The sequence below is a fragment of the Centropristis striata genome, chromosome 4 (assembly GCF_030273125.1).
Source record: "Centropristis striata isolate RG_2023a ecotype Rhode Island chromosome 4, C.striata_1.0, whole genome shotgun sequence".
Classification (NCBI taxonomy): domain Eukaryota; kingdom Metazoa; phylum Chordata; class Actinopteri; order Perciformes; family Serranidae; genus Centropristis; species Centropristis striata.
In genome coordinates this window covers 24,847,627-24,873,297 of record NC_081520.1, presented here as the reverse complement: position 1 = coordinate 24,873,297, position 25,671 = coordinate 24,847,627, and the positions used below count along the sequence as shown (strand labels likewise).

Below are 25,671 nucleotides of genomic sequence, written 5' to 3'. Positions count from 1 at the left end.
TGTTTCCTTAATTCTACTGAGCTCACAAACTCCATAGCGTGAATCATTTCAGCAACTAATTTAGAAAGCATTATTCATCCTAAGCTTTCATATTGTGCTTAAATGCAGCTGATTCGGTTTATATATTATTATATATATTATTTATAAATAATACTTTCAAGGAAATTAAAATGAACATTAATGGTTTCATAACATGTACAAATGTTGCTGTGATGTTCCTTTGCATAAAAGTTTATTGTCTATTATCATTACAGGAATAACTTCCTTGACGGTAACCTGTTGAACTGGCATGATGGTGAGTGGCTGTGGACTGCTCACGACCAATAAGGAACCAGGTATTGCACTTTTAGAACACATATTTGTGTTTGTACATTATGTTTTAACCATGCAAAAGCTGGATTTCCTAACTTTCCTTCATAATCACAAAATCAGGACAGACCTGCATGTCTCATAATTCCTTAAACTGATTGATTGATGGTTCAGCTTTCAGTAACAAAAACTGATTTGAAGTTTGGAATTATTTTCTGTTGAAGCTGTTCGTTGTTGTTTTTTTCACCTTTTTGTTTGTTTGGTTTCCATAAATCATTTATTTCCCTTCTGTACATGTGCAGAATGATTGTACATGAGAATATGGTGGCTTGTGTGTGCTTATATTTGTCCATGCAATAGTGTTTATTAGGGCTTGTAGAACCTGATAATGTAATAAATTCCCGATAATGTAATAATCCCGATAATGTAATAAAAATCTGCTCTTGAGTCCATTGAAAATGTAATAAAACCTGATAATGTAATAACTTCCCGATAATGTAAAAAAGTGCATTTCCAAATAATGTAATATACTTTCTTTTTTTTTTACCAATAATGTAATAAAGTATAACATTAATGGGAGGTTATTACATTATCAGGTTAGCCCTCATTTCGCAAGTCCTGATCATGTAATAATTACCCAATATTGTAATAATTTAACAGCAGACCACCCATTACTTGGGTTCAAGTGGTGATACTGTGTAGGCAACTCTAGCTCAAGAGCTCTAGCGCCACCAACAGGTCAAAGTTGAATGTTTATTAACTTTTGACCTGTTCATCCGTTTTTCACAAAGGATGTATCACTGGAACCCTTGGGCCAATCCGAGCTCAATGGATACTCAATGGGGTTTTTCGGCCATATTGGATTTTCCGCTATCTTTGATTTGATCAAAAACCTTTAAAGGCCTCTCTTATCACAAATTTTGCCTAATCTTCTCTAAACTTGGCCCAGATGATCTTCAGACCATGACACACGAATACATTCAACATCTTCTTGAAATTCAAGGCACTTGACTGTAACAGCCAATCAAATTTGATGGTGAGGTTGCCAAACAGGAAGTAAGCCCATTTCTCAGTAACCCTTTAGCATATCTTAACCAAACTTGGTACATATGACATCATCATATGACCCAAAACATCTGGTGACCTTTGACCTCTAGGGGGCCACATATTCTGTCCAATCGTCATGAAATTTGGCATATGATCTTCAGACCAAGTTGAACAAATGTGTCAAACACAACAGAGCTCACAACAGAGCTCTTGAGCTAGAGTTGCCTACACAGTATCACCACTTGAACCCAAGTAATGGGTGGTCTGCTGTTAAATTATTACAATATTGGGGAATTATTACATTATCAGGACTTGCGAAATGAAGGCTAACCTGATAATGTAATAACCTCCCATTAATGTTATACTTTATTATCATAACTTTATTATATTATCAGGAAGTTATTACATTATCAGGTTTTATTACATTTTCAATGGACTCAAGTGCAGATTTTTATTACATTATCGGGAATTATTACATTATCAGGTTCTACAGGGCTTTATCCAAACATCTTTAAAACTGTATATACAATGGACATGTCACATCATTAACCATTTGCAGATTTTGTCACCCACAAAACACAAGGAAGTTTTCTGAGAGTCTGTGTTCATTGTGTTATTTCTGTTTCTCGGTCAGTTCCTCTGAAGAGCGTGGAGGTGGAGGTGGAGGTGACGGACCATGTGGCTACAGTGGTCTCCACTCTGAACTATGAGAACAAGGAGGACAAACCACTGGAGGCAGTTTTTGTCTTCCCTCTGCCTGGAGATGCTGCTGTCTGTCATTTCAGTGCTAAGATTGGACAGACAGAGATTGTAGCTGAGGTGAAGGAGAAACAGGAGGTGAGCTGGACAGTAAAGACTTACTCACTACAATGGAGCTTAAAAACACAGTGAATGTTGGTGACATGTGTCATCTGTACTCCAGGCTCGTGAGGAGTATGATGATGCACTGAGCTCCGGTCGGCAGGCCTTCCTGTTGGAGGAGAGTGATCAGAGTCCAGATATATTCTCTATGAGTGTGGGCAGTCTGCCTCCAGGAGAGAGCGCCTCCATCAGGCTGGAGTACGTCACTGAGCTGGCTGTGCAGGCTGATGAAGGCCTCAGGTTTTGTCTGCCCGCTGTGCTCAACCCTCGCTACCAACCTAGAGGTAGGATAACCAGCCAACCCTTTTCAGCTTAGTGTAAACCACACCTGCACATAATTGCAACAGTAATATATCTTGTGACTAAAGTGCACTTGCCTTTCGAGACTGCTTTTGAAAAAATGTCTTTCACACATTAAATTCATTTCTGTTGAATTCATAGTTTGACACAGGGCTTAGATGGAATTAGTGCATCCACTGAATCCCAGTAGTTTAATACTAAAAACATGTCAATAGACTTAAGTATTGTGATATTATGTTTTCTGAAACAAAACACTCCATTTTGAATAAATAGTTTTCATGCAAAGACTGGTAGCTGACAGTTTGCGCTATAAGTATTGCTATGATGTAGGATGTTAGAGGGACTGTGATGGATGCAAATGCAGAGGCTTCTGTCCTGATAGGCTACTACCCACAGAAAAGCTTACATGGCTGCAGACTCTTCTTGTTTTTTCGCCCTCAAAGCATGTCATTTTTGAAAGCTCCGATCCAAATTTACCTTTGACACTTTCCTTTGACATGTGCATCGTTCACCAACTTTGTCACAATGTGTGTGTTGCTTGCATTCACAGTTGTAAATAGAACCCTTCTCCCTAATTATATTTTCCCCTCATTACAATACACTAAAAGAAAGGAAACGACAGAGAGATGGAAGGACAGTCAGAGAGAGAAAGTTTCTGATGGGAATAGATCGTAGTTACGGTATGTGGCATGTGTTGTAACCACTTGATTACCAAGGCACTTCAGATGATAGCATTTCTTTCTTATTTGCAGGGAGTGGAGGTAATGTAGGTGGCACTGTCCAGGTGACCTCTGTTCCAGCCTCTCTGGTGCCCTACAGTCTGTCTTTCTCTGCCAGAGTGTCCTCTGCTTGTCCAGTCTCTAAAGTAGAGTCCAACTGTCCCCTTGACCCTCTCCAGTACCTCAACACAGAGCAAACCCAGGCCACGGTAGGTAGACTGATCATGTGTCTAATGATTGTTCTGTAATATTAATGAGAATGAAATATATCACTTTATTAATGTGTTTTGTGAATTGCAGGTGAAGTTGTCTGCAGGACACAAGTTTGACAGAGATGTTGAACTGCTGATTTATTACAAAGATGCTCACCAGCCCACTGCTGTGGTGGAGGCAGGACAGGCCTCTGCCAAACCTGGTGAGTGTAAATTAGTGAACATGTTACTCTGCAAAAGTTAATCATCTTCATCCTGCACTGGACGTTATGTTAGAACAACGTTGCAATTTTCCTGTCTGTCTCTGTGTTCAAGGCACTCTGATGGGTGATCCAGTAGTGATGCTGAGTCTGTACCCTGAGTTCCCCCAGGCTGTGATGTCTTCAGTCGCCTCATGTGGAGAGTTTGTGTTCTTACTGGATCGATCTGGTAGTATGGCTGGGGCACGTATGAAGAGTGCCAGGGTATCTATATGTGTAACTTACATCATAAATCATTCCTACTGTTTCTTTCACACAGTGGCCTTCATGAACTTTTCTCTTTTCCTTTAAGGATACTCTGCTGCTCCTGTTGAAGAGTTTACCAATGGGCTGCTATTTCAACATCATCAGTTTTGGGTCCAGATATGAACACATCTTCCCGTTAGTCACTCCCTCAGTCCACTCAATCTAACAGATTAGTTCCTGCATTTGGCATCAGTGTTTGTGCATGTGTGTGTCTGTTGATGGCAGTAAGAGTGTGGAGTACAGCCAGCAGACCATGGAGGAGGCTCTGAAGAAAGTTGAGGAGATGAAGGCTAATCTGGGAGGAACAAAGATCCTTGATCCCCTCAAACACATTTACAGCCAGAGCTGTATTCCCAATCAACCTAGACAAGTAATACACACACACACGCACGCGCGCATGCACGCACGCACGCACGCACGCACACACGCATGCACGCACGCACGCACACACACAGAAGAGAATTATGTGGATGACTCAACACATACTCTGCATGTTTTTTTTCTGGGTGCCTTGTGACTTAAAAATGTTCCTCCCTAGCTATTTGTCTTTACTGACGGAGAGGTGGGGAACACCAAAGAAGTTATCAATCAGGTGAAGAAGAATTCAGGTTCCCACAGGTGAAACTACTGAAACACAAAGCACAATCAACACCCACACAATTCTTAAAACATGTCAACTGTTCAAATGTTGTGTGTGTTAAAAACTAAACTCCTGTATTGTAGGTGTTTCTCTTTTGGGATTGGGGAAGGGGCCAGCTCTGCTCTCATCAACGGGTTGGCCAAGGAAGGAGGAGGTCACGCTCAGTTCATCACAGGGACTGACAGGATGCAACCCAAAGTAAGAGAGACATCACAGTAATAATGTACATTTTAATGAATAATGCAATTTGGACAAAAGACATGATCACAAATGGAAGTAAATATATTAAGCAAAATCTCAGTGCCTCTCACAACTTTTTGTAAACTTATTTCCTCATCAGGTGATGCAGTCGCTGCGATTTGCTCTACAACCAGCTGTGGTCGACATCTCAGTCAAGTGGGATTTACCAGAGGGAGTCTCTGTCACTGATCTCTCTCCACCAATCACAGCTCTTTTCCAGGGTCAAAGGTCACTGGTTTATGCCCAGCTCATTGGACAGGTAGGAGCAGTTCATCTCATAGAGGAATACATCCCTACTCTTTATTATTTAAATTAGTATTTAGCAAAATAAATGTACACTCTATTCCAGTGATCAGCAAACCTTGGAACTGTTACATTTTTTAAAATGTGATCCCTCAAACTAATTATGATGTGATGACAGTGATAAACATGTTTTCTAATACTGAAATGTTTTCTCAGAGTTCAGAGGCAGCAGAGGGCTGTGTGACGGTGAAGTACAGCCTGGCAGGTCAACCCTCTCAGAATCAGCTCCGCTTCAGTCTCAAACCTGCAGAGGACACTGGGTAAAACAAGTTTCACTCAGACTGCACGGGTGCATTGGGTCTCCTGACCGTATGAATGTCAAGTTCAATGTATCCATTTATTAAGATAAATTTAGATTAAATGGTAGCAAGCGCTGATAAACTTCACACTTTTTAAGAAAAGAATATTGCACTGATACATGGCATTAGGTGTCTGCTAAGTGGCTGGTGGAGAATGGCTTTAAATCTAAACATTCTTTCAAAAAGGAGACAAAACTAGAATAGACTGTTTACATGCAATACTTAGAAAATGTTACTAATGTTACTTAATACAGCAAATGTGCGGATGTGTTTATCCTTCTCTCCTGTCTGCAGATTAACAGTCCACAGGTTGGCTGCTCGGACTCTGATTCGCTCCCTGGAGATGGAGGAGAAGGAGCACAGAGGGGAGGGAGATGGAGGAGTGAAGAAGAAGAAGGTGGTGGAGCTCAGTGTCCAATCAGGAGTGAGCAGTGCCTTCACTGCCTTCATTGCTGTCAACAAAGGTGACGGCGAGGCGATCCAAGGACCTCTGGTGCGCAGAAATGTCCCAACATCCAGTAAGTGTTTTCTTCCAAGAACAAAATAAATAGCAAGAAATATGTTCAGTTTAACCAGAGTATCAAAGTATTAAACAGTTCTGATCAGTTATCTATTTATTTTCAATCTATTGATATTTTTGCACCAGTTGATGACCTTTATCTACAATCCTTCTCTCTTGTTTCCAGTGTATTCCCAACTACCCAATGAGTATTTCTGATAAATCAATTTAAAAAGTCAATCTCTAGTTAAGAGATGTACATTTAAGGACATGATTGATCACTTGCAGATAAACATATCACTGTTATACCTGCATTTGATTTGAAGTTGAGAGAAAGCATTTCTGTTCACATGTCACATGCCTTTGTGTTTGTAAGGAAAAACTAAATTTTGAGATTTTGGAATATTGTGAACACCTGAATATCTTAAGTACTACATGTAACTGCTTGTTGTGAGATGTGAGTGTAATTGACTCAGTCACCAGTTGTTTAATGTTGTTGTTTACTAATTCTTGACCTCAAATCTTTCTTTGTTTAATTATAATTATTATAATTTTTTTTACAATCTCTCAGTGATGAATGGCCATAAAATGCGACTCTGTGCTCCTATCGCTCATCAGAACAGTAAGTAAAAAATAAATAAATATGAGTTTAGCTCTGATGGATGTGTCTAGAGTAGCAGCTTCATGAACAGGCACCAAGCAAACTATTTTCTATAATTGTCATTATCCTGCACTAAAGAGACGTTCCATTGCACTGGGTGACATCTTGTGTCATAAGAATGACCACAGCCAGTGAATTTATTCTGAAACAACTCCTGTAGTTTCCATGTCTGGAGAATAGCTTTGTGCTGATCAGAATGTTGAAAGAACGAACTACATCAAATGAAGAAATATGTTACCAAAGTGACAAATATGGTTCTTGTGTGTATTTTTATTCTATTACCACTACCACTACTACTACTTGATGGTGATGTAGTGGTAATTATGGTAGTAGACGTGGTGGTCATTGTAAGGCGTTCTGTGGCACAGTGGGATAAGCTATACTGCATCATGCTTCTTTTACTCTCTCAGCAGTGGAGAACATGTCATACCAGATGAGGAGAGGTGCACCACCACCTTCTAGTCGCAATGCTGGATATTGTAAGTAGACACATGCAGTCAGCTGCTATGATCCATTATTTTCAGCATGTCAGGGCAGAAATAGTTAACCACACCATACTGGCATCACTATACCAATATGTGGTTGGCCACTTTAATCGTTGTGACCATGGACTGCTGTGCCAAATGCCTGAATCACTCCAATTACAGCTGGTATCAGAACATGAGATTTCATCAGATTTCTAAAGCACCACATCAGATTTGCAAGGGTGGAATATATGATTTATTTGATTATATATATGAACAAACTAAACATTGGTGTCATTTTATGTGGATAGTATAAAAACAAAATGTGATTTTAACACATATCTGTGTATTTTCTATAAAATCACTAAATGGATAAACACTGAACAAACAACATGTACAGCAAGTAAGAGTTATGGCAGAAATCTTTATAAGCCAAAAAAATGGGGGATTTTCTTAGTTTTAGTCCAGTGCCATGCAGATCAAACTTTTTATTTGTACAATACTTTAAAGACCAAATACCTGTAAAATGAATGACACTATTATCAGGGGGTGCAGGTTTCCTACCCATATATCTGTAATAAACCTTTTGTTTTGATTAAGCATGAACTAAAAGTATGAAATTCACCTAGACACCTAGACCTTGAGGAACAACATAGAAAAACCCATGCCGTGATTTGGAATGAAAAGTTTTGGAGTTTTATGATAAAATATTTCTGTGAAGTTTCATGAGGCTGTGCTTATCCTCGAGCTCTCAACAACCCAGAGACGCTCTGCTGCAGCTGGTCTCCCTCCAGAAGGCGTTTGAATAAACCAGCAACAGTTTAATGGGTATTACTAGAATGTATTGCTCCACTGGACTGATGAATCTTGTCAGGGTCATCGAAGTGAAGCAAACCAAGATCACACAGAGCAGCTCAGGAAAACAAGATCAAGCATTAATTTATTGCACTGCACTATGTAATGTTAGGAAACAGTCTCATTTTGATTAGAATCATGAACGTTTGGTTTGCTGTTGCTATTGTGACTTTCAGATGAATGCAGTCTGGTATCTTGCAGTTTGGATCTGGATGACTGTAATGAGGAAGGTATGTTGTATTTCAGTGGCACACAAACTTTTTAGACTTGATGAAATGTATTGACTCTTTTTATACAAACTGATTTTATTCATGGAGGTAATCAACAATAGATACCAAATGTCATTCCATGAGACCTGCTCACACACTGTAGACTAAAACCTTTTCTTACACTCACTTTTTTATTGCACAAAATATAACATAAGCATATTTAAACATGCAAGAAAAGATATGATTTAGACAAATAAAGAAAATGTACATGAACCTGGAGTAACCCTGGCTGTTTTTTTTAATTTACAGTATATTAGATATAAATATTAGTATCAAACTAGAAAATTTCCTCTGGGGAAATTCTGAAAGAGCCACGGGGGCTACTGCCGGTGTGTGTACACTATGATGAGATTCTTCAGAGATTTCAAACTATGCCCTTTAACCTCAAAATGTGTGTGTGTGTGTGTGTGTGTGTGTGTGTGTGTGTGAGAGAGAGAGTAAGTGTAATTGTGTGTGTGTGTGTGTGTATGTGTGTGCAATTAAAATCACATAAAGTTACCTGTGTGTGTGTGTGTCTGTGTGTGCGTGCGCGTGTGTGCGTGTGATTTTGAAGCATGTGTATGCATGTGTGAGGAGTGTGCGCATTTAGCGCATGTGTGTGTGTGTATCTGTAACTGTAATCACATCAAAGATCAAAGGCAATCAGATTAAAGCAATCAACAGAATTAACTGACACCTGTTCCAGTGACAGCAGAGGTGGACAGACTGCAATTTCTGTCCTCGAACAGAAAGCATTTTTGGCAAAACCATAATACCTATCATTGATCCGACTTCACTTTGAGCGTCCTGAGTTCTTCCTGAACGTCTACATATGTTTTTTTAAAGAAAAATGAAAAAATAGCTTCGTTAGAGTGATCTAAAAAAACTTTTTTTTTCAGAAATCTTCCTGTGTTTTTAATATGGGAGCCGATAATGCGTGTTGATGGCACATCTGTGCGTGGTACACCCAAACTATAACTCTGACAGCTTTACCAGAGGATTGTGAGTGAGAAGACAAATTTTCCTACGTTTCTATGTATAAATTATTTCTGTAGAGTGGAATTTGCGGCCTGGAGCGCAGTTTTCAAATTTATTTTTTGACAATTTTTTCTCTCCCTCTACACTCTGGCGATGATGTCACACACTGTGGCACGAACATTCCGTGCAATACACACCCATTATAATCTCAGGATTTCTCCAAAAATTGTCATGGTCATTGAACAGGGATTGATAAAAAACTATATGACCTATCGAAACGTGGATTAATACACTGATACACAAGACTTGTGTCTACTGTTTAAAGTTTAAATGGAGTCTCTAGGTGAAATTATGCCGGAGAAGTAGACGTTTAAAAATCTCCAATTATTGTTCTTTTTCGCTCATTTTTTGTCGGCCGTCCCATTCATTACAATGCAAAATTTTGGGCAGTTTTTCGCGACTTGCGTCACAAAAAAATCGTCTTCCATAGAGAAAAGTAATAGCACACCGATCCCGATCAAACCGCACATTTTGATATATAATTTGTCCTGCAACTCTTCAAGTTATAGGACTAGTAGCAGGACGAAATTGCGTCCGGAAGAGGAAGAAGAAAAAATCCACAGTATAACAGTAGTGCGCGGTGCGATTGCCCCGTGGTCCTAATAAGTTTAAAATTGACCTGAAAATTAACTAAAGCTTTCAGCTAAATGTAGTGGAGTAAAAAGTACAATATTTGCCCCAATAGTGGAGTTGAAGTTTAAATTTACATAAAATGGAAATACTCAAGTAAGTACCTCAAAATTGTTCTTAAGTACAGTACTTGGGTAAACGTTTTTTATTAATCCCTGTTCAATGACCATGATCATTTTTGGAGAAATTCTCAGATTATAATGGGTGTGTATTGCACGGAATGTTCGTGTCACAGTGTGTGACATCATCGCCAGAGTGTAGAGGGAGAGAAAAAATTGTCAAATTTTTTTTTTGAAAACTGTGCTCCAGGCCGCAAATTCCACTCTACAGAAATAACTTATACATAGAAATGTAGGAAAATTTGTCTTCTCACTCACAATCCTCTGGTAAAGCTGTCAGAGTTATAGTTTGGGCATACGACGCACAGATGCGGCACCAACACCACCAACAGCCTCATTGGGTCCCATATTAAAAACGCAGGAAGATTTCGGAAAAAAGGAGGATGGAACTTTTTTTTTTAGATCGCTCTAACAAAGCTATTTTTTTAATTTTTCGTTAAAAAAATCATATGTAGACGTTCAGGAAGAACTCGGGATGCTCAAAGTGAAGTCGGATCAATGATAGGTATTATGGTTTTGCCAAAAATGCTTTCTGTTCGAGGCCAGAATTTCCAGTCCACCTCTGGCTGCTGTCACTCTTTCATTAACAGGTGTAAGTTAATTCTGTTGATTGCTTTGATCTGATTGCCTTTGATCTTTGATGTGATTACAGTTACAGATACACACACACACATGCACTAAAGTGCGCACACTCCTCACACATGCATACACATGCTTCATACACGCACACACAGGTAACTTTATGTGATTTTAATTACACACACACACACACACACAGGTAACTTTATGCGATTTTCGCTACACACACACACAGGTAACTTTATGTGATTTTAATTACACACACACACACAGGTAACTTTATGCGATTTTCGCTACACACACACACACACACAAATGCGCGCGTAAGCGCGCACACTCCTCAAGATACATGTTTCTCACACACACACACACACACACACACACACACACACAGACACAAACACACACAGACACACACACACATTTTGAAGTTAAAGGGCATAGTTTGAAATCTCTGAAGAATCTCATCATAGTGTACACACACCGGCAGTAGCCTCCGTGGCCCTTTCAGAATTTCCCCAGAGGAAATTTTCTAGTCTGGTTCTCTGATAATTACGCAAATCATTTATGTCAAGAGGAATGTATTTGTTAATCAGACACCAGGTGTTTAGTTAATATTTCTGTTAACTAATTCTGATGTCTTGACCTCATACCTTTCTTTAATTTCTTTATTTGTACACTCTTTGACTCTCTACGCTGTGCTCCAAAGTCCTTTGGTGGTTTAATGAGATGTAAGTAAAAAAATAAATAGGAGTTTAGCTCTGATGGATGTGTCTAGAGTAGGAGCTTCATTAACAGGCATCATGCAATGTCCGAGTGCAGCAAGTGAGGAAGGTTAGGCTGTCGTATCTGTGTCTGCCCATTTGTGCATCAGTTCTTGCCTCTGTGTGTGTCCTGCACATATATTCACTTTCAAACACTATAAATATATATTTCTTTAAAACATGTGATTCAATGGTTTTCTGGGTGATATTTATGTTCACTTATTCTCAGGTAACGTTCTGACCTAATGCTCTCTTTCTTTTTAATCTCAAAGTGAGCCGTCGTGTTCCCTGTTCCATGCCATCTGGACGTAAGTATTAATGCAACCTATGATTTTTAAATTTTATACACATATCTGTGTATTTCTATAAATACACTTTATGGATAAACACTGAGCAAACAACATGAACTCCTTACTGTTTGAAAGCTTTATGGCAGTCCTAGGCATTGAAAACAAACAGTTGGATGTCTGCTCAGAATAATGAGACACTCCTCAAACACCAGAGCCTTTTCTCTAGCTTTGTTCTAACGATTTTCTATAATTGTCATTATCCCGCACTAAAGAGACGTTCCATTGCACTGGGTGACATCTTGTGTCATAAGAATGACCACAGCCAGTGAATTTATTCTGAAACAACTCCTGTAGTTTCAATGTCTGGAGAATAGCTTTGTGCTGATCAGAATGTTGAAAGAACGAAATACATCATAATGAAGCAATATGTCACCAAAGTGACAAATATGGTTCTTGTGTGTATTTTTATTCTATTACCACTACCACTACTACTACTTGATGGTGATGTAGTGGTAATGATGATAGTAGACGTGGTGGTCGTGGTAAGGCGTTCTGTGGCACAGTGGGATAAGCTATACTGCATCATGCTGCTTTTACTCTCTCAACAGTGAAGAACATGTCATACGAGAAGAGGGGAGGTGCACAGAAACCACCCTCTAGTCGCAGTGCTGAAGATTGTAAGTAGACACATGCAGTCAGCTGCTATGATCCATTTTTTTCAGCATGTCAGGACAGAAATAGTTAACCACACCATACTGGCATCACTTTACTGATATGTCGTTGGCCACTTTTATTGTTGTGACCATGGACTGCTGTGCCACAATAAATGCCTGAATCACTCCAATTACAGCTGGTATCAGAACATGAGATTTCATCAGATTTTAAAAGCACCACATCAGATTTGCAAGGGTGGAATATATGATTAATTTGATTATATATGAACAAACTAAACATTGGTGTCATTTTATATGGATAGTATAAAAACAAAATGTGATTTTAACACATATCTGTGTATTTCTATAAAATGACGGAATGGATAAACACTGAACAAACAACATGTACAGCAAGTAAGAGTTATGGCAGAAATCTTTAAAAGCCAAAAAAAATGGGGGATTTTCTTAGTTTTAGTCCAGTGCCATGCAGATCAAACTATTTATTTGTACAATATTTAAAGACCAAATACCTGTAAAATGAATGACGTTTTTTTTTGTGATAAAAGCATCAAATTTGGTACACTCATTGCTGAATACACGTTTAATGAATCTGGATATTGTGCCATCGCAAAAAAAAATTCTGATGGCTGTAGCGGCCATTTTTAAAAATGGCCGCCGGTGGTTACTTGCGTGGAATGCTTTGCCTACCCTACAGCTGCTGTTTCATGTTTTCAGCACCACAAATATAATTTAGAGACATGTTAAAGTGACAAAAGCTTTATTACAGTCTAATAGAAAAGAACATTAACTTTGTATAACATTTTATTAGGTCTTGATATTCCCATTCACAGGCTACGGCCTCCTCTTTGGCTTGTATTCTTCTGTCGCTCCTTAAAAAGAAAAAATAATTTTCAATATTGTATGACCTGCAACAATAAAAAATCATACATTTTAAAAATTCTACTAGGGTTGCTTGTAGCAGGTTACTCTTTCTGGCAAAATCCTTGTACTGAGGTGTGTGACTTAGTCAGGCGGCTTAGCCAAATAAACGGGACACGCCGGACAAAAGCACCACATTTTTTCCACAAACTCTCTATCATTATAGGTTTCAATTTTTAGTAGGAGCCACTTCATCAAGATTGCGGTGATGGCAGCCATATAAAGTCTATGAGAAATGCTATATCTTCCAAGCCACTTAGAAGGTCAATCTTGGTGTCAAAATATACATTTTCTGGGTCCAGGAATCATTTAAAGCTATTGAGAATATCACTAGATGATTATTTGATCAAATAGATATGTTCATTTTCACTCAGACTGGGCAACTCACTTCAAGTGCTGCAGCAGGGTATCCTGAGTTGAAAATGTTTGGAATCAATGTTCACGGGAGAGTGTGGATTAGCTGCCATGTGCACTGCTCAAAAAAATCAAGGGTACGCTTTCATCTCATGTCAGATCTTGATCAACAAATTATTTACAGTGAGTCATCTAGTGATATTTTCAATAGCTTTAAATGATTCTTTGACCCAGAAAATGTATATTTTGACACCAAGATTGACCTTCTAAGTGGCTTGGAAGATATATTGGTTCTCATAGACTTATGGCTTATGGCTTATATGGCTGCCATCTCTGATCTGCAATCTTGATGAAGTGGCTCCTACCAAAAGTTAAAACCTTTGGTGATAGAGAGCATGTGGAAAAATGTTGGTGCTTTTGTCCGGCGTGTCCCCTTTCTTCTCAAATCTGGTCCTAAGGCACCTGACTAACTGTGATGGAGTTATAAAATACATTTAAAAAAAAGAACCACATGGGCAAAGGAGACATATGACATATAGTGTATGTGTGCGTGTGTGTGCCTGTGTGTGTGTGTGTGTGTGTGTGTGTGTGTGTGCAGAGAGGGATGTCCACATTCCACAGGACATAATTTAACAGTGTCTTATTAAGCTTTCACACCCAACAGCCACTGATACATGTTCCAAGCTAACTAGCTAGCTTAAGTACCTATTTTTGCTATCTTGCTAATTTACTTTTCCGCCAAGGCCCATGATGATTGTTTTTCTCTTTAGCCTTTATGATGTTCATAGCATATTTTATTCATAATTATAACAGGTGAAATAAAATATTTAGACATACCTTGATGGAGAGTCCACTGCACTGCTTGTCCCAGGAAGCAAATGCTAGCTAGCTCATTTGCTAGATAGCTCGATGGCTAGCCGGATTGTGGTGGGGCAGGAAAAATAACTGAAAGAGTGTCTAACTGGATTTTTGTTAATTTATTATATGTATTTACATTTTTTTAATTTACGTTTGTATATTTAGTTTACATTTTTTAAATATTTTAAGAAATTATTTAAATATTTTTTGTAATTTTAACGAAGAAAATGACTGCTATGGCCACTAGGGGGCGAATTTGCGATGGCCTAATATACAGATTTGTTTGAAACATATCCACCAACACATCCACCAAATTGTGTGCTTCTATCACAAAATAAACAATTCGTGTGATTTATTGAGCTAATCCGCCCCACAGGGGATGCACATTTTTGGGGGGTGCTACCCACACGTTTAGCCCCGTTGCTCATTCCATGAATGCACGATCATTACAAGCTGTACCTCGTTGTAAAGGTGACTAATCAGGCTTTCCAACAATATACAATTCATCACCAGTTGGTATTATTAAAAGGGCAGTTTTTATTCATCGTTGATTTATTCGTATAACAAATGCCTGCCACGGCCACTAGGGGGCGCTTTTGAGGTGGCCCAATATCCAGATTTGTTTGAAACATATTCACCAGCACATCTACCAAATTTCATGCTTTTATCACAAAGTGAACGATTGGTGTATAATATTGAGCAAATCCGCCCCACGATAGCCATATATCTGTAATAAACCTTTTGTTTTGATTAAGCATTAATTAAAAGTATGAAATTCACCATATTTCCTACATTTCTATGTATAAATTAGTGGAATTTGCGGCCTGGAGCGCAGTTTTCAAATGTATTTTTTGACAGTTTTTTCTCTCCCTCTACACTCTGGCGATGATGTCACACACTGTGACACGAACATTCCGTGCAATACACACCCATTATAATCTCAGAATTTCTCCAAAAATTATCATGGTCATTGAACAGGGATTGATAAAAAACTATATGACCTATCGAAACGTGGATTAATACACCGATACACAAGACTTGTGTCTACTGTTTAAAGTTTAAATGGAGTCTCTAGGTGAAATTATGCTGGAGAAGTAGACGTTTAAATATCTCCAATTATTGTTCTTTTTCGCTCATTTTTTTTCGGCCGTCCCATTCATTTAAATGCAAAATTTTGGGCAGTTTTACGAGACTTACGTCGCAAAAAATTCGTATTCTGTAGAGAAAAGTAATAGCACACCGATCCCGATCAAACCGCACGTTTTGATATATAGCACTGGTCCTTACAGCTATTGCTGTATGGGACCAGTGCTCGGTGCGATTGCCCCATGGCCCTAATAAGTTTAAAATTGACCTGAAAATTAACTAAAGCAGTCAGCTAAATGTAATGGAGTAAAAAGTACAATATTTGTCCCAAAATGTAGTGGAGTAGAAGTTTAAATTTACATAAAATGGAAATACTCAAGTAAGTACCTCAAAATTTGTTCTTAAGTACAGTACTTGAGTAAATGTACTTATAGCGACTACAGTACTTGCTTACATCCCACCACTGGTACCAAAGGATACTGTAGGTTGTCACTCTGTATGTAAAAAAGAACACACTACTGCCTCTTAAAAAGTCACATCAGCCAAGATGTAGGGGGGTAAACCACCACTGTACGTAGTTATTATGACTAATATGTCTGCATGCTAAGATGCTACACCAAGATGGTGAACATGCTAAAAATGAAACTTGTCACTGTGTGCATGTTAACATGCTGACATTAGCATTTTGCGGTTAGTGCAGCCTCAAAGAGCTGCTAGTATGACTGTAGGCTCTTGTTTTCCTCTTATCTGGTTCTCTGATAATTATGGAAATAATTTATGTCAAGAGAAATGTATTTGTTTATCAGACACCAGGTGTTTAGTTAATATTTCTGTAACCTTTCTTTATTTGTAATTTTTTTACAATCTTTCAGCGATGATGGACTCTAGAATGCTACGCCGTGCTCCAAAGTCCTTTGGTGGTTTCAAGAAATGTAAGTAAAACAAGACGCCATATTTTGCCGCCATGCCACGCCCACATAGTGTGACAGACGGTAAAGCTTTCAATAACTTTGGATCCCAAAGTACAAAGCCCTTGTGATACTGACCAAGTTTGAAGTCCATGGGGTGAAATCTGTCGGAGGAGTTCGTTAAAGTATGCGAGGTGGAAATGGGAAAAAACGATTTTGTGCAGTATTCAAACCAAGATGGCAGACTTCCAGTTGGGTTTGAGGTATGGGTCCAAGAGGCTTTTTGGTGCGTCTCCACATGATTCATGTGTGTACCCAATTTCGTGTCTCTAAGTGAAGCCTACTGCTAGGGCTAAGTATGAAACATGTGACTACCTGTTGCCAGTGGGGGGCGCTGTGACTGAGTGTCAATATTGATATGTGGGTGTGTTCAGGGCTGGACCCTCATCACGTATGAGAAAGTTGGGACAGATTGGAGAATGTATGGTCAAGTTATACGGTCTTGTGTGTTGTTGAATAATTTTTGATCCCAAAGGCCTTGTGATGGTACTGACCAACTTTGAAGTCAATCAGGCTAAATCTGTAGGAGGAGTTCATTAAAATATGAAATGTGGTCATTTAATGAAAGGGGGCGTGGATATAGCATAAGGGGCGGGGCTTTATGAAATATTATGATTTAGAAGTGTTAAGGGCTGGACTCTGATGAAGCATGAGAAGTTTGGAGCAGATCGGACAAACAATGGAGAAGTTATAACGATCTCGTGTTTTATGGCGAGACGCCATATTTTGGCGCCATGCCACGCCCACATCGTGTGACTGTCTGTAAAGATTTGAATAACTTTTGATCCCAAAGGCCTTGTGATGGGACTGACCAAGTTTGAAGTAAACTAACCCTAGCCCTAACCCTAACCCTAACCCTAACCCTAATTAGGGTTAGGGTTAGGACTAGGGTTAGGGTTAGCCCTAACCCTAACCCTAGGGCTAACCCTAATTAGGGTTAGGGCTAGGGTTAGTTTACTTCAAACTTGGTCAGTCCCATCACAAGGCCTTTGGGATCAAAAGTTATTCAAATCTTTACCGACAGTCACACGATGTGGGCGTGGCATGGCGCCAAAATATGGCGTCTCGCCATAAAACACGAGATCGTTATAACTTCTCCATTCTTTGTCCGATCTGCTCCAAACTTCTCATGCTTCATCAGAGTCCAGCCCTTAACATTTCTAAATCATAATATTTCATAAATCCCCGCCCCTTATGCTATATCCACGCCCCCTTTCATTAAATGACCACATTTCATATTTTAATGAACTCCTCCTACAGATTTAACCTGATTGACTTCAAAGTTGGTCAGTTCCATCACAATCCCTTTGGGATCAAAAGTTATTCAAATCTTTACCGACAGTCACACGATGTGGGCGTGGCATGTCGCCAAAATATGGCGTCTCACCATAAAACACGAGATCGTTATAACTTCTCCATTCTTTGTCCAATCTGCTCCAAACTTCTCATGCTTCATCAGAGTCCAGCCCTTAACACTTCTATATCATAATATTTCATAAAGCCCCGCCCCTTATGCTATATCCACGCCCCCTTTCATTAAATGACCACATTTCATATTTTAATGAACTCCTCCTACAAATTTAACCTGATTGACTTCAAAGTTGGTCAGTACCATGACAAGGCCTTTGGGATCAAAAGTTATTCAAATCTTTACCGACAGTCACACTATGTGGGCGTGGCATGGCGCCAAAATATGGCGTCTCGCCTTAAAACACGAGATCATTATAACTTTTCCATTCTGTCCCATCTGATCCAAACTTCTCATGCTTTATCAGAGTACAGCCCTTAACACTTCTACATAACAATTTTTTCATAAAGCCCCGCCCCTTATGCTTTATCCACGCCCCCTTTCATAAAATGACCACGTTGTATACTTTACATAACTTCTACAACAGATTTAATCCCATTGACTTCAAACTCGGTCAGTACCATCACAAGGCTTTGGGGAACACAACTTATCAACACCTTTACTGACCTTCACAATATGTGGGTGTGGCATGGCGGCAAAATATGGCGTCTCGCCATCTATCACCAGACTGGATAACTTCACCATACATTGTCCAATCTGTCGCAAATTTCTCACACGGGATGAGGGGCCAGCCCTGAACACACCCACGTGTCAATATTGACACACAGTGATAACGCCCCCCGCTGGCAACAGGAAGTCACATGTTTTACGCCTAGCCCGAGCAGTAGGTTTCATGTAGAGACACGAAAATTGGTACACACATGAATCATGTGGAGAAGCACCAAAAAGCCTCTTGGACCCATACCTCAAACCCTACAGGAAGTCCGCCATCTTGGTTCAAATTTCGCACAATTCATCGATTTCACCCATTTCCATGCTGCATACTTTAATGAACTCCTCCTACAGATTTCACCCCATTGACTTCAAACTTGGTCAGTAGCATCACAAGGCCTTTGGGATCAAAAGTTATTGAAAGCTTCACCGCCGCTCACACCATTTGGGCGTGGCATGGCAGCAAAATATGGCGTCTCGCCATCTAACACAAGACTGCATAACTTGACAATGTATTGTCCAATCTGTCCCAAATGTCACACACGTGATGAGGGTCCAGCCCGGGACACACCCACGTGTCAAAAGTGACACACAGTCATAGCGCCCCCTGCTGGCAACAGCAAGTAACATGTTTTAAACCTACCATGCGCCCAGTGGTAGGAGACACGCCATTTGGTACGCATAGAGACTGAGTCTACAGCGCTGCGCCCGACGTGGCCTCCGCTGACATCGCCTCCCCCGACGGCTCCACTCGGCTCGGTCCCGTTCAGCCCTGTTTACAGGCCTAGTCTATAATTGTCATTATCCCGCATTTAAGAGACGTTCCATTGCACTGGGTGACATCTTGTGTCATAAGAATGACCACAGCCAGTGAATTTATTCAGAAACAACTCCTGTAGTTTCCGTGTCTGGAGAATAGCTTTGTGCTGATCAGAATGTTGAAAGAACAAACTACATCATAATGAAGCAATATGTCACCAAAGTGCCAAATATGGTTCTTGTGTGTATTTTTATTCAACTACCACTACCACTACTACTACTTGATGGTGATGTACTGGTAATGATGGTAGTAGACGTGGTGGTCGTGGTAAGGCGTTCTGTGGCACATTGGGATAAGCTATACTGCATCATGCTGCTTTTACTCTCTCAACAGTGAAGAACATGTTAAACAAGAAGAGGGGAGGTGCACAGAAACCACCTTCTAGTCTCAATGCTGAAGATTGTAAGTAGACACATGCAGTCAGCTGCTATGATCCATTATTTTCAGCATGTCAGGACAGAAATAGTTAACCACACCATACTGGCATCACTTTACTGATATGTCGTTGGCCACTTTTATTGTTGTGACCATGGACTGCTGTGCCACACTAAATGCCTGACTCACTCCAATTACAGCTGGTATCAGAACATGAGATTTGCAAGGGTGGAATATATGATTTATTTGATTATATATATGAACAAACTAAACATTGGTGTCATTTTATATGGAAAGTATAAAAACAAAATGTGATTTTAACACATATCTGTGTATTTCTACAAAATGACGGAATGGATAAACACTGAACAAACAACATGCACAGCAAGTAAGAGTTATGGCAGAAATCTTTATAAGCCAAAAAAATGGGGGATTTTCTTAGTTTTAGTCCAGTGCCATGCAGATCAAACTTTTTATTTGTACTTTACTTTACTTTGATACGTTAAAGACCAAATACCTGTAAAATGAATGACGCTATTATCAGGGGGTGCAGGTTTCCTAGCCATATATTTGTAATAAACCTTTTGTTTTGATTAAGCATTAATTAAAAGTATGAAATTCACCTAGACACCTAGACCTTGAGGAACAACATAGAAAACCCATGCTGTGATTTGGAATGAAAAGTTTTGGAGTTTTATGATAAAATATTTCTGTGAAGTTTCATGAGGCTGTGCTTATCCTCGAGCTCTCAACAACCCAGAGACGCTCTGCTGCAGCTGGTCTCCCTCCAGAAGGCGTTTGAATAAACCAGCAACAGTTTAATGGGTATTACTAGAATGTATTGCTCCCCTGGACTGATGAATCTTGTCAGGGTCATCGAAGTGAAGCAAACCAAGATCACACAGAGCAGCTCAGGAAAACAAGATCAAGCATTAATTTATTGCACTGCACTATTTAATGTTAGGAAACAGTCTCATTTTGAATCATGAACGTTTGGTTTGCTGTTGCTATTGTGACTTTCAGATGATTGCAGTGCGGTACCTTGCAGTTTGGATCTGGATGACTGTAATGAGGAAGGTATGTTGTATTTCAGTGGCACACAAACTTTTTAGACTTGATGAAATGTATTGACTCTTTTTATACAAACTGATTTTATTCATGGAGGTAATCTAGCCTGGGTATACCCAGACTGCCTTGCGCGCTCGAATTTAATTTCGAACCTCCATCCAGTCTGGAAACCACGGCAGTTTCTTAGCTCTGTTTTAGGGATCCAATCACAGAGCGGGGAGGGACGGTGAGACGATGACGCGTACTACTCGGCACTTGGAAGCTTTCCGGATCCAACATGGCTGCTGCAGACGCAAAACTCTCTTTAGCTGTAGATGATGTTTTAAATAGTTTAGAGCGAAAGTTGTCCCCCGGCTGGTAGTGAGATCACCGGTAGCGGGGCTATTAGCGCCGCACCGACGAGACCGCCGGTGATTCCGCTTCGAGCCAGGGGACAGCGGAGCCACCGAGAGAGCCGCAGCAGCTTGTTTATTGCCCATAAAATCAGTGGATGTGTGTGGCTGAATGACATGAGGGGGAATAAAGCGTGAAAATAAATAATCTTGCAGAAAGCGAGAACTGGAGAAGCAAAGCAGCAAGCAACACTCTCTCACAGACACACACACAACAAACATCCATTTCTGTTGTTCTACTACGTCATCTGGTATAACTGATCTGATTGGCTAAGAGCTACCTACAGACGCTTTTGATAGACATTCTAAGCACCCAATAAACGGCTCCGGAGGATCGTAAACCACACCTCCTCTACGGAGAAAAGCATTGGAGGTGTCCAGACCTAATCTCAAATGAGATTTGGTCTGGTGTTAGCCAGGGTAGAGGTAATCAACAATAGATACCAAATGTCATTCCATGAGACCTGCTCACACACTGTAGACTAAAGCCGTTTCTTACACTCACTTTTTTATTGCACAAAATATAACATAAGCATATATAAACATGCAAGAAAAGATATGATTTAGACAAATAAAGAAAATGGACATGAACCTGGAGTAACCCTGGCTGTTTTTTTTCATTTACAGTATATTACATATAAACATTAGTATCAAATAAGTTTAAAAACATAATACTCATAACTGTAGAATAATTTCTGGGGATCATTTTGTCTTTGCACTTCCTTTGATTCTTTTGCTGAGCCATTCAAAATTGTGATTTAAGGGAACAGGTTGCCAAGCCCAAGCAGCCTCCCAGCGACCCTGAATGAATGAAACAGTCAACTTAATCAGTCTCATAAAGTTACTAAACCATCAAATTCGAGCTTTGATTAATAATTAACTTAATAATTATAACTAAATTATCATATTATAATTAATAATGGCTTAAGGGATTTGGTGGTTTGCATCACTCATCCATGTACAACATTAAATGGACAGCATGTATTTTCCAAAAAGCATTTATTCATAAAAAGCAAAGCAAATTAAAAATATATATATATCAGTATGTATACATATATATAGAATGCTTGCATTGCTGTACAGACTTTTGCATTTACTCTTTATATATTAGATCACTCCTTACCTGAGAGAAGCAGCATTGACCCCAAGCAGCCTCCCAGAGACCCTCTGCTGCAGCTGGTCTCCCTCCAGAAGGCGTCTGGCTGCTGGGTGCTGGATCCAGCTCTGGCTGCTGCACTGGGAAAGACCAGCGAGGAGGTGGAAAAGCCCAAACCTGCTTCGGTGGGTTACTGTCAGATAGTCATATAAATTAATAATAGAACAGATTTTTCTGTGAAAGTATTGAATCGCGTCTGTTCCGCATTTCTTCCTTTGGTTTGGTGAAGCAGGTGAAGCAGGATGTGTGGGCCACCATTCTGGCTCTGATCTGGCTTCATGGTTTCAAGATGGATGCTCAGGAAGAGTGGGAGCTTCTGGCTATGAAGGCTGTGTCATGGCTCCATGCTCAAAATGGTAACAGCCAGAATAATAAGTGTTGTTTTTAACAGTTTGTGCTGGTTAAAATCAGCTGTTCACCCACATTTACTCTGCTGTTGACTTTTTTCTGGGTTTTCTTTCAGCATCATGTGTGACAGAGTGTGTGGAAGCAGGAAATACTCTGTTGGGCTGTAAGGTGCAGAAAGACGTCCTGGGGCTCTGAGGTTTTCATTGAAGTGGATTCTCCTCAGGATTAACATACAAGAGATTTAATGCATCCTACAAGCTTTGCATTGTCAATAATCACCATACTATCTCCTTAGTAACAATAAAATACCCTTCTTTTGTTTTACATTTTCATTTGGTGTTTCCCCTTGTCCTTATGTTTACTGGTCTTTGAAATGTATACCAATTTTGTCCTAACTTTGTAAAAGTAAAGTAAAATCATGCATTTACACTGGGAGCTTACAAGCACTTTAATAAACACTGGATTGCAAATCAAACTTTGAGCTGCCTGCGTACATTTCTGGCCACATTGTGCCAAGTTTTAAGTAATTTATTTTAAATAACTTTTTGTAATGTTGCTGCTGAGTCCACAGGATGTTTTGCCTCAGATTGAATCTTACACTTCAGTTGACATGCTCTCAGGCTGCACACAGTTTTCATCTCTTGTTAGACTTAATGCAACACATATGGAGTTCTATTCTATTGCGATTAGATTGCAGATGTGTGTTCTACAATGTCATTTAGCAGATGCTTGGTGTGTTTATTACGAAGAAGAAGAAGAGAGTGAAACTGTAGCTACCGATTTTTGCATTGAGTTTTGCTAAGATGTAGGATGTTACAGGGAGTTATGCAAAGGCTTCTGTTTTGTTAGGCCCCTATTCACAGAAAATATTACATGGTATGGCTGCATACTCTAACTGTGCATTCCCAGAGCCTGAACTGTATCTGTTAGTCCATGGGCCAAAGGCCAAAATTTGACTTTTTGGTACCACTCAAGGTGGCAAAATCTAGTAATGTTTTTTGAAAAGGTACATGTCCATAGATGATATTTTGGTATGATAGCCCATTCAAAGTGGTAGCTTTATGACAGTTATCAGCACATAAAGTTATACACCCCCTGCAATAAACAGGCCTCTAAACGCAGGGGGCATATCCTGTTTTGTGCTCATTTTAAGATCTTTACTCATATGTTATGAGGGCATTTTTGGTATCATTGTAAAGTGTACAATGCTAGCTTTCATTTAGACCTAGTTTTGGGCCTATCTAAAAAAATATAAAGGTCACAGGTCAAAGGTCAAACTGTATTTACAACTATTTTAAAACTATTTTCGCCTAAACTGTTGTCTTTTTTATAGCACTGTGAAATGTAGTAGCAGCACTAACACAAATAACAAAAACTAAAATACTCACAGGACTGTAACAATTCAGGAAATGTATATTCTTCCCATAATATCCTACTATGAGGGATGAATATCTGTCTCAAAGTGGAACATGGGCCCAGGCGAGAACTGTCAATAACTACTAATTCTTTGGTATTTCTCAAAGAGCTTTTATTTAGTTTTGGCCTAATCATCATCACCATCATCATCTTCATCATCATGGTCCAGGGTGAAGGTAACTTCTTCATCCTCCTCCACCCTCTGATTTGTGCATTTTTGAAGTTTGCACATTTCTGTGCACTTCAAGTTGTTGGCGAGGCAGGAGCAGCCTGGAAGCCTACAGGTCTTTACACACTTGCATGCCAAGAGCTCTAAGACAGCCATTGGAGCTGGGGGCCCTTTCATCCAGTCCAACATCAGGATACCTACAGTAAAAAAAATGGGGTGCACTTTTATAGCGCTTTTATCCAAAGCGCTTTGCACTACACACTACACTCATTCACCCATTCACACACACATTCATACTGGTGGCCGAGGCCACCAGTGCATACTGGTGCCACCTGCCATTGAATTAATTCACACACCGATGAACGCAGCATCGGAAGCAATTTGGGGTTAAGTTTAGGGTTGACTCAACTTCACCCCTTTTGCTGCAGAACAGCAGATACCGAAGGTCGTTCACATCACATATTTCAGATGAGGGTATGAGTAGCATGTAGGAACATGTGGGTGTCTGCCTCCTCATGGGAACACTTCAACTCCATTACAACTTTACATTACATTACATTACATGTCATTTAGCTGACACTTTTGTCCCAAGCGACCTACAATAAGTGCATTCAACCTGATGGTACTAGACATAGACCACAGGAATCAAGTAAGTACAGAACTTAAAGAGCTAACTGTCATTGCTACTGGAGTTCTATATGTTAAAGAAGAAAAGAAGAAGAGAAAAAAGAAGGGCATGTTTTCCATTATTATTATTTTTTAAAATAAATATATATGTTAGGTGACCATGACTTAACCAAGGTATTGTTGGAAGAGATAGGTCTTGAGCCTGCGGCGGAAGATGTACAGGCTGTCTGAGGTTCTGATGTCGGTGGGGAGCTCGTTCCACCATTTGGGAGCCAAGACAGAGAAAAGTCTGGAGGAGGTTTTGAGTCGAGTTGACCCACGCAGGGTGGGAGTCGCCAGCTGTTTGGCTGATGCAGAGCGTAGAGGACGGGCAGGGGTGTAGAGTTTGACAAGGTCCTGGATGTAAGTAGGACCTGAACCATTAGCAGCAGAGTACGCCAGAGCTAGAGTCTTGAAGCGTATCCGCGCAGCCACAGGTAACCAGTGGAGGGAGCGGAGGAGGGGTGTTGTGTGTGAAAATTTGGGAAGATTGAAGACCAATCGAGCAGCTGCATTCTGGATGAGTTGCAGAGGTCGGATGGCTTTGGCAGTCAGGCCTGCCATGAGGGAGTTGCAGTAGTCCAGGCGTGAGATGACCAGGACCTGAGCTGCCTTCTGAGTGAGAAACAGGTGGATTCTCCTGATGTTATGCAGCAAGAATCTGCAAGATCCGGTGGTGGCGGTGATGTTTGTGGAGAGGGACAGTTGGTTGTCAAGAGTCACACCAAGGTTTTTGGCGGTTTCTGTGGAGACAACCACTGTGTTCTTGACAGTGATGTGGAGGTCAGTGGTGGGGGAGC

General features: G+C 40.0%; 1 protein-coding gene across 1 annotated transcript; it reads left to right on the top strand.

Annotated features, from left to right (window-relative positions):
• The first annotated feature begins 255 nt into the window (after window positions 1-255).
• Window positions 256-23,027, top strand: LOC131970538 (von Willebrand factor A domain-containing protein 5A-like). Its single transcript, XM_059331959.1, has 23 exons — window positions 256-335; window positions 1,991-2,193; window positions 2,279-2,501; window positions 3,270-3,445; window positions 3,537-3,651; window positions 3,764-3,912; window positions 4,001-4,089; window positions 4,180-4,324; window positions 4,493-4,572; window positions 4,678-4,792; window positions 4,935-5,093; window positions 5,294-5,397; window positions 5,731-5,954; window positions 7,007-7,075; window positions 8,092-8,145; window positions 11,566-11,601; window positions 12,192-12,260; window positions 16,346-16,405; window positions 19,615-19,683; window positions 20,680-20,733; window positions 22,228-22,397; window positions 22,502-22,628; window positions 22,736-23,027. Exons 1-23 carry the CDS (start codon window positions 290-292, stop codon window positions 22,813-22,815), a joined length of 2,616 nt encoding a protein of 871 aa, XP_059187942.1. The 5' UTR covers window positions 256-289; the 3' UTR covers window positions 22,816-23,027.
• Window positions 23,028-25,671: the final 2,644 nt, after the last annotated feature.

Coding starts and splice junctions, on each gene's coding strand:
- LOC131970538 (XM_059331959.1), top strand. CDS start 290: ATGATGGTGAGTGGCTGTGGACTGCTCACGACCAATAAGGAACCAG. Junction 16,406..19,614: donor CTTTGGTGGTTTCAAGAAAT/GTAAGTAAAACA, acceptor CTCTCTCAACAG/TGAAGAACATGTTAAACAAG. Junction 22,398..22,501: donor AAAAGCCCAAACCTGCTTCG/GTGGGTTACTGT, acceptor GGTTTGGTGAAG/CAGGTGAAGCAGGATGTGTG.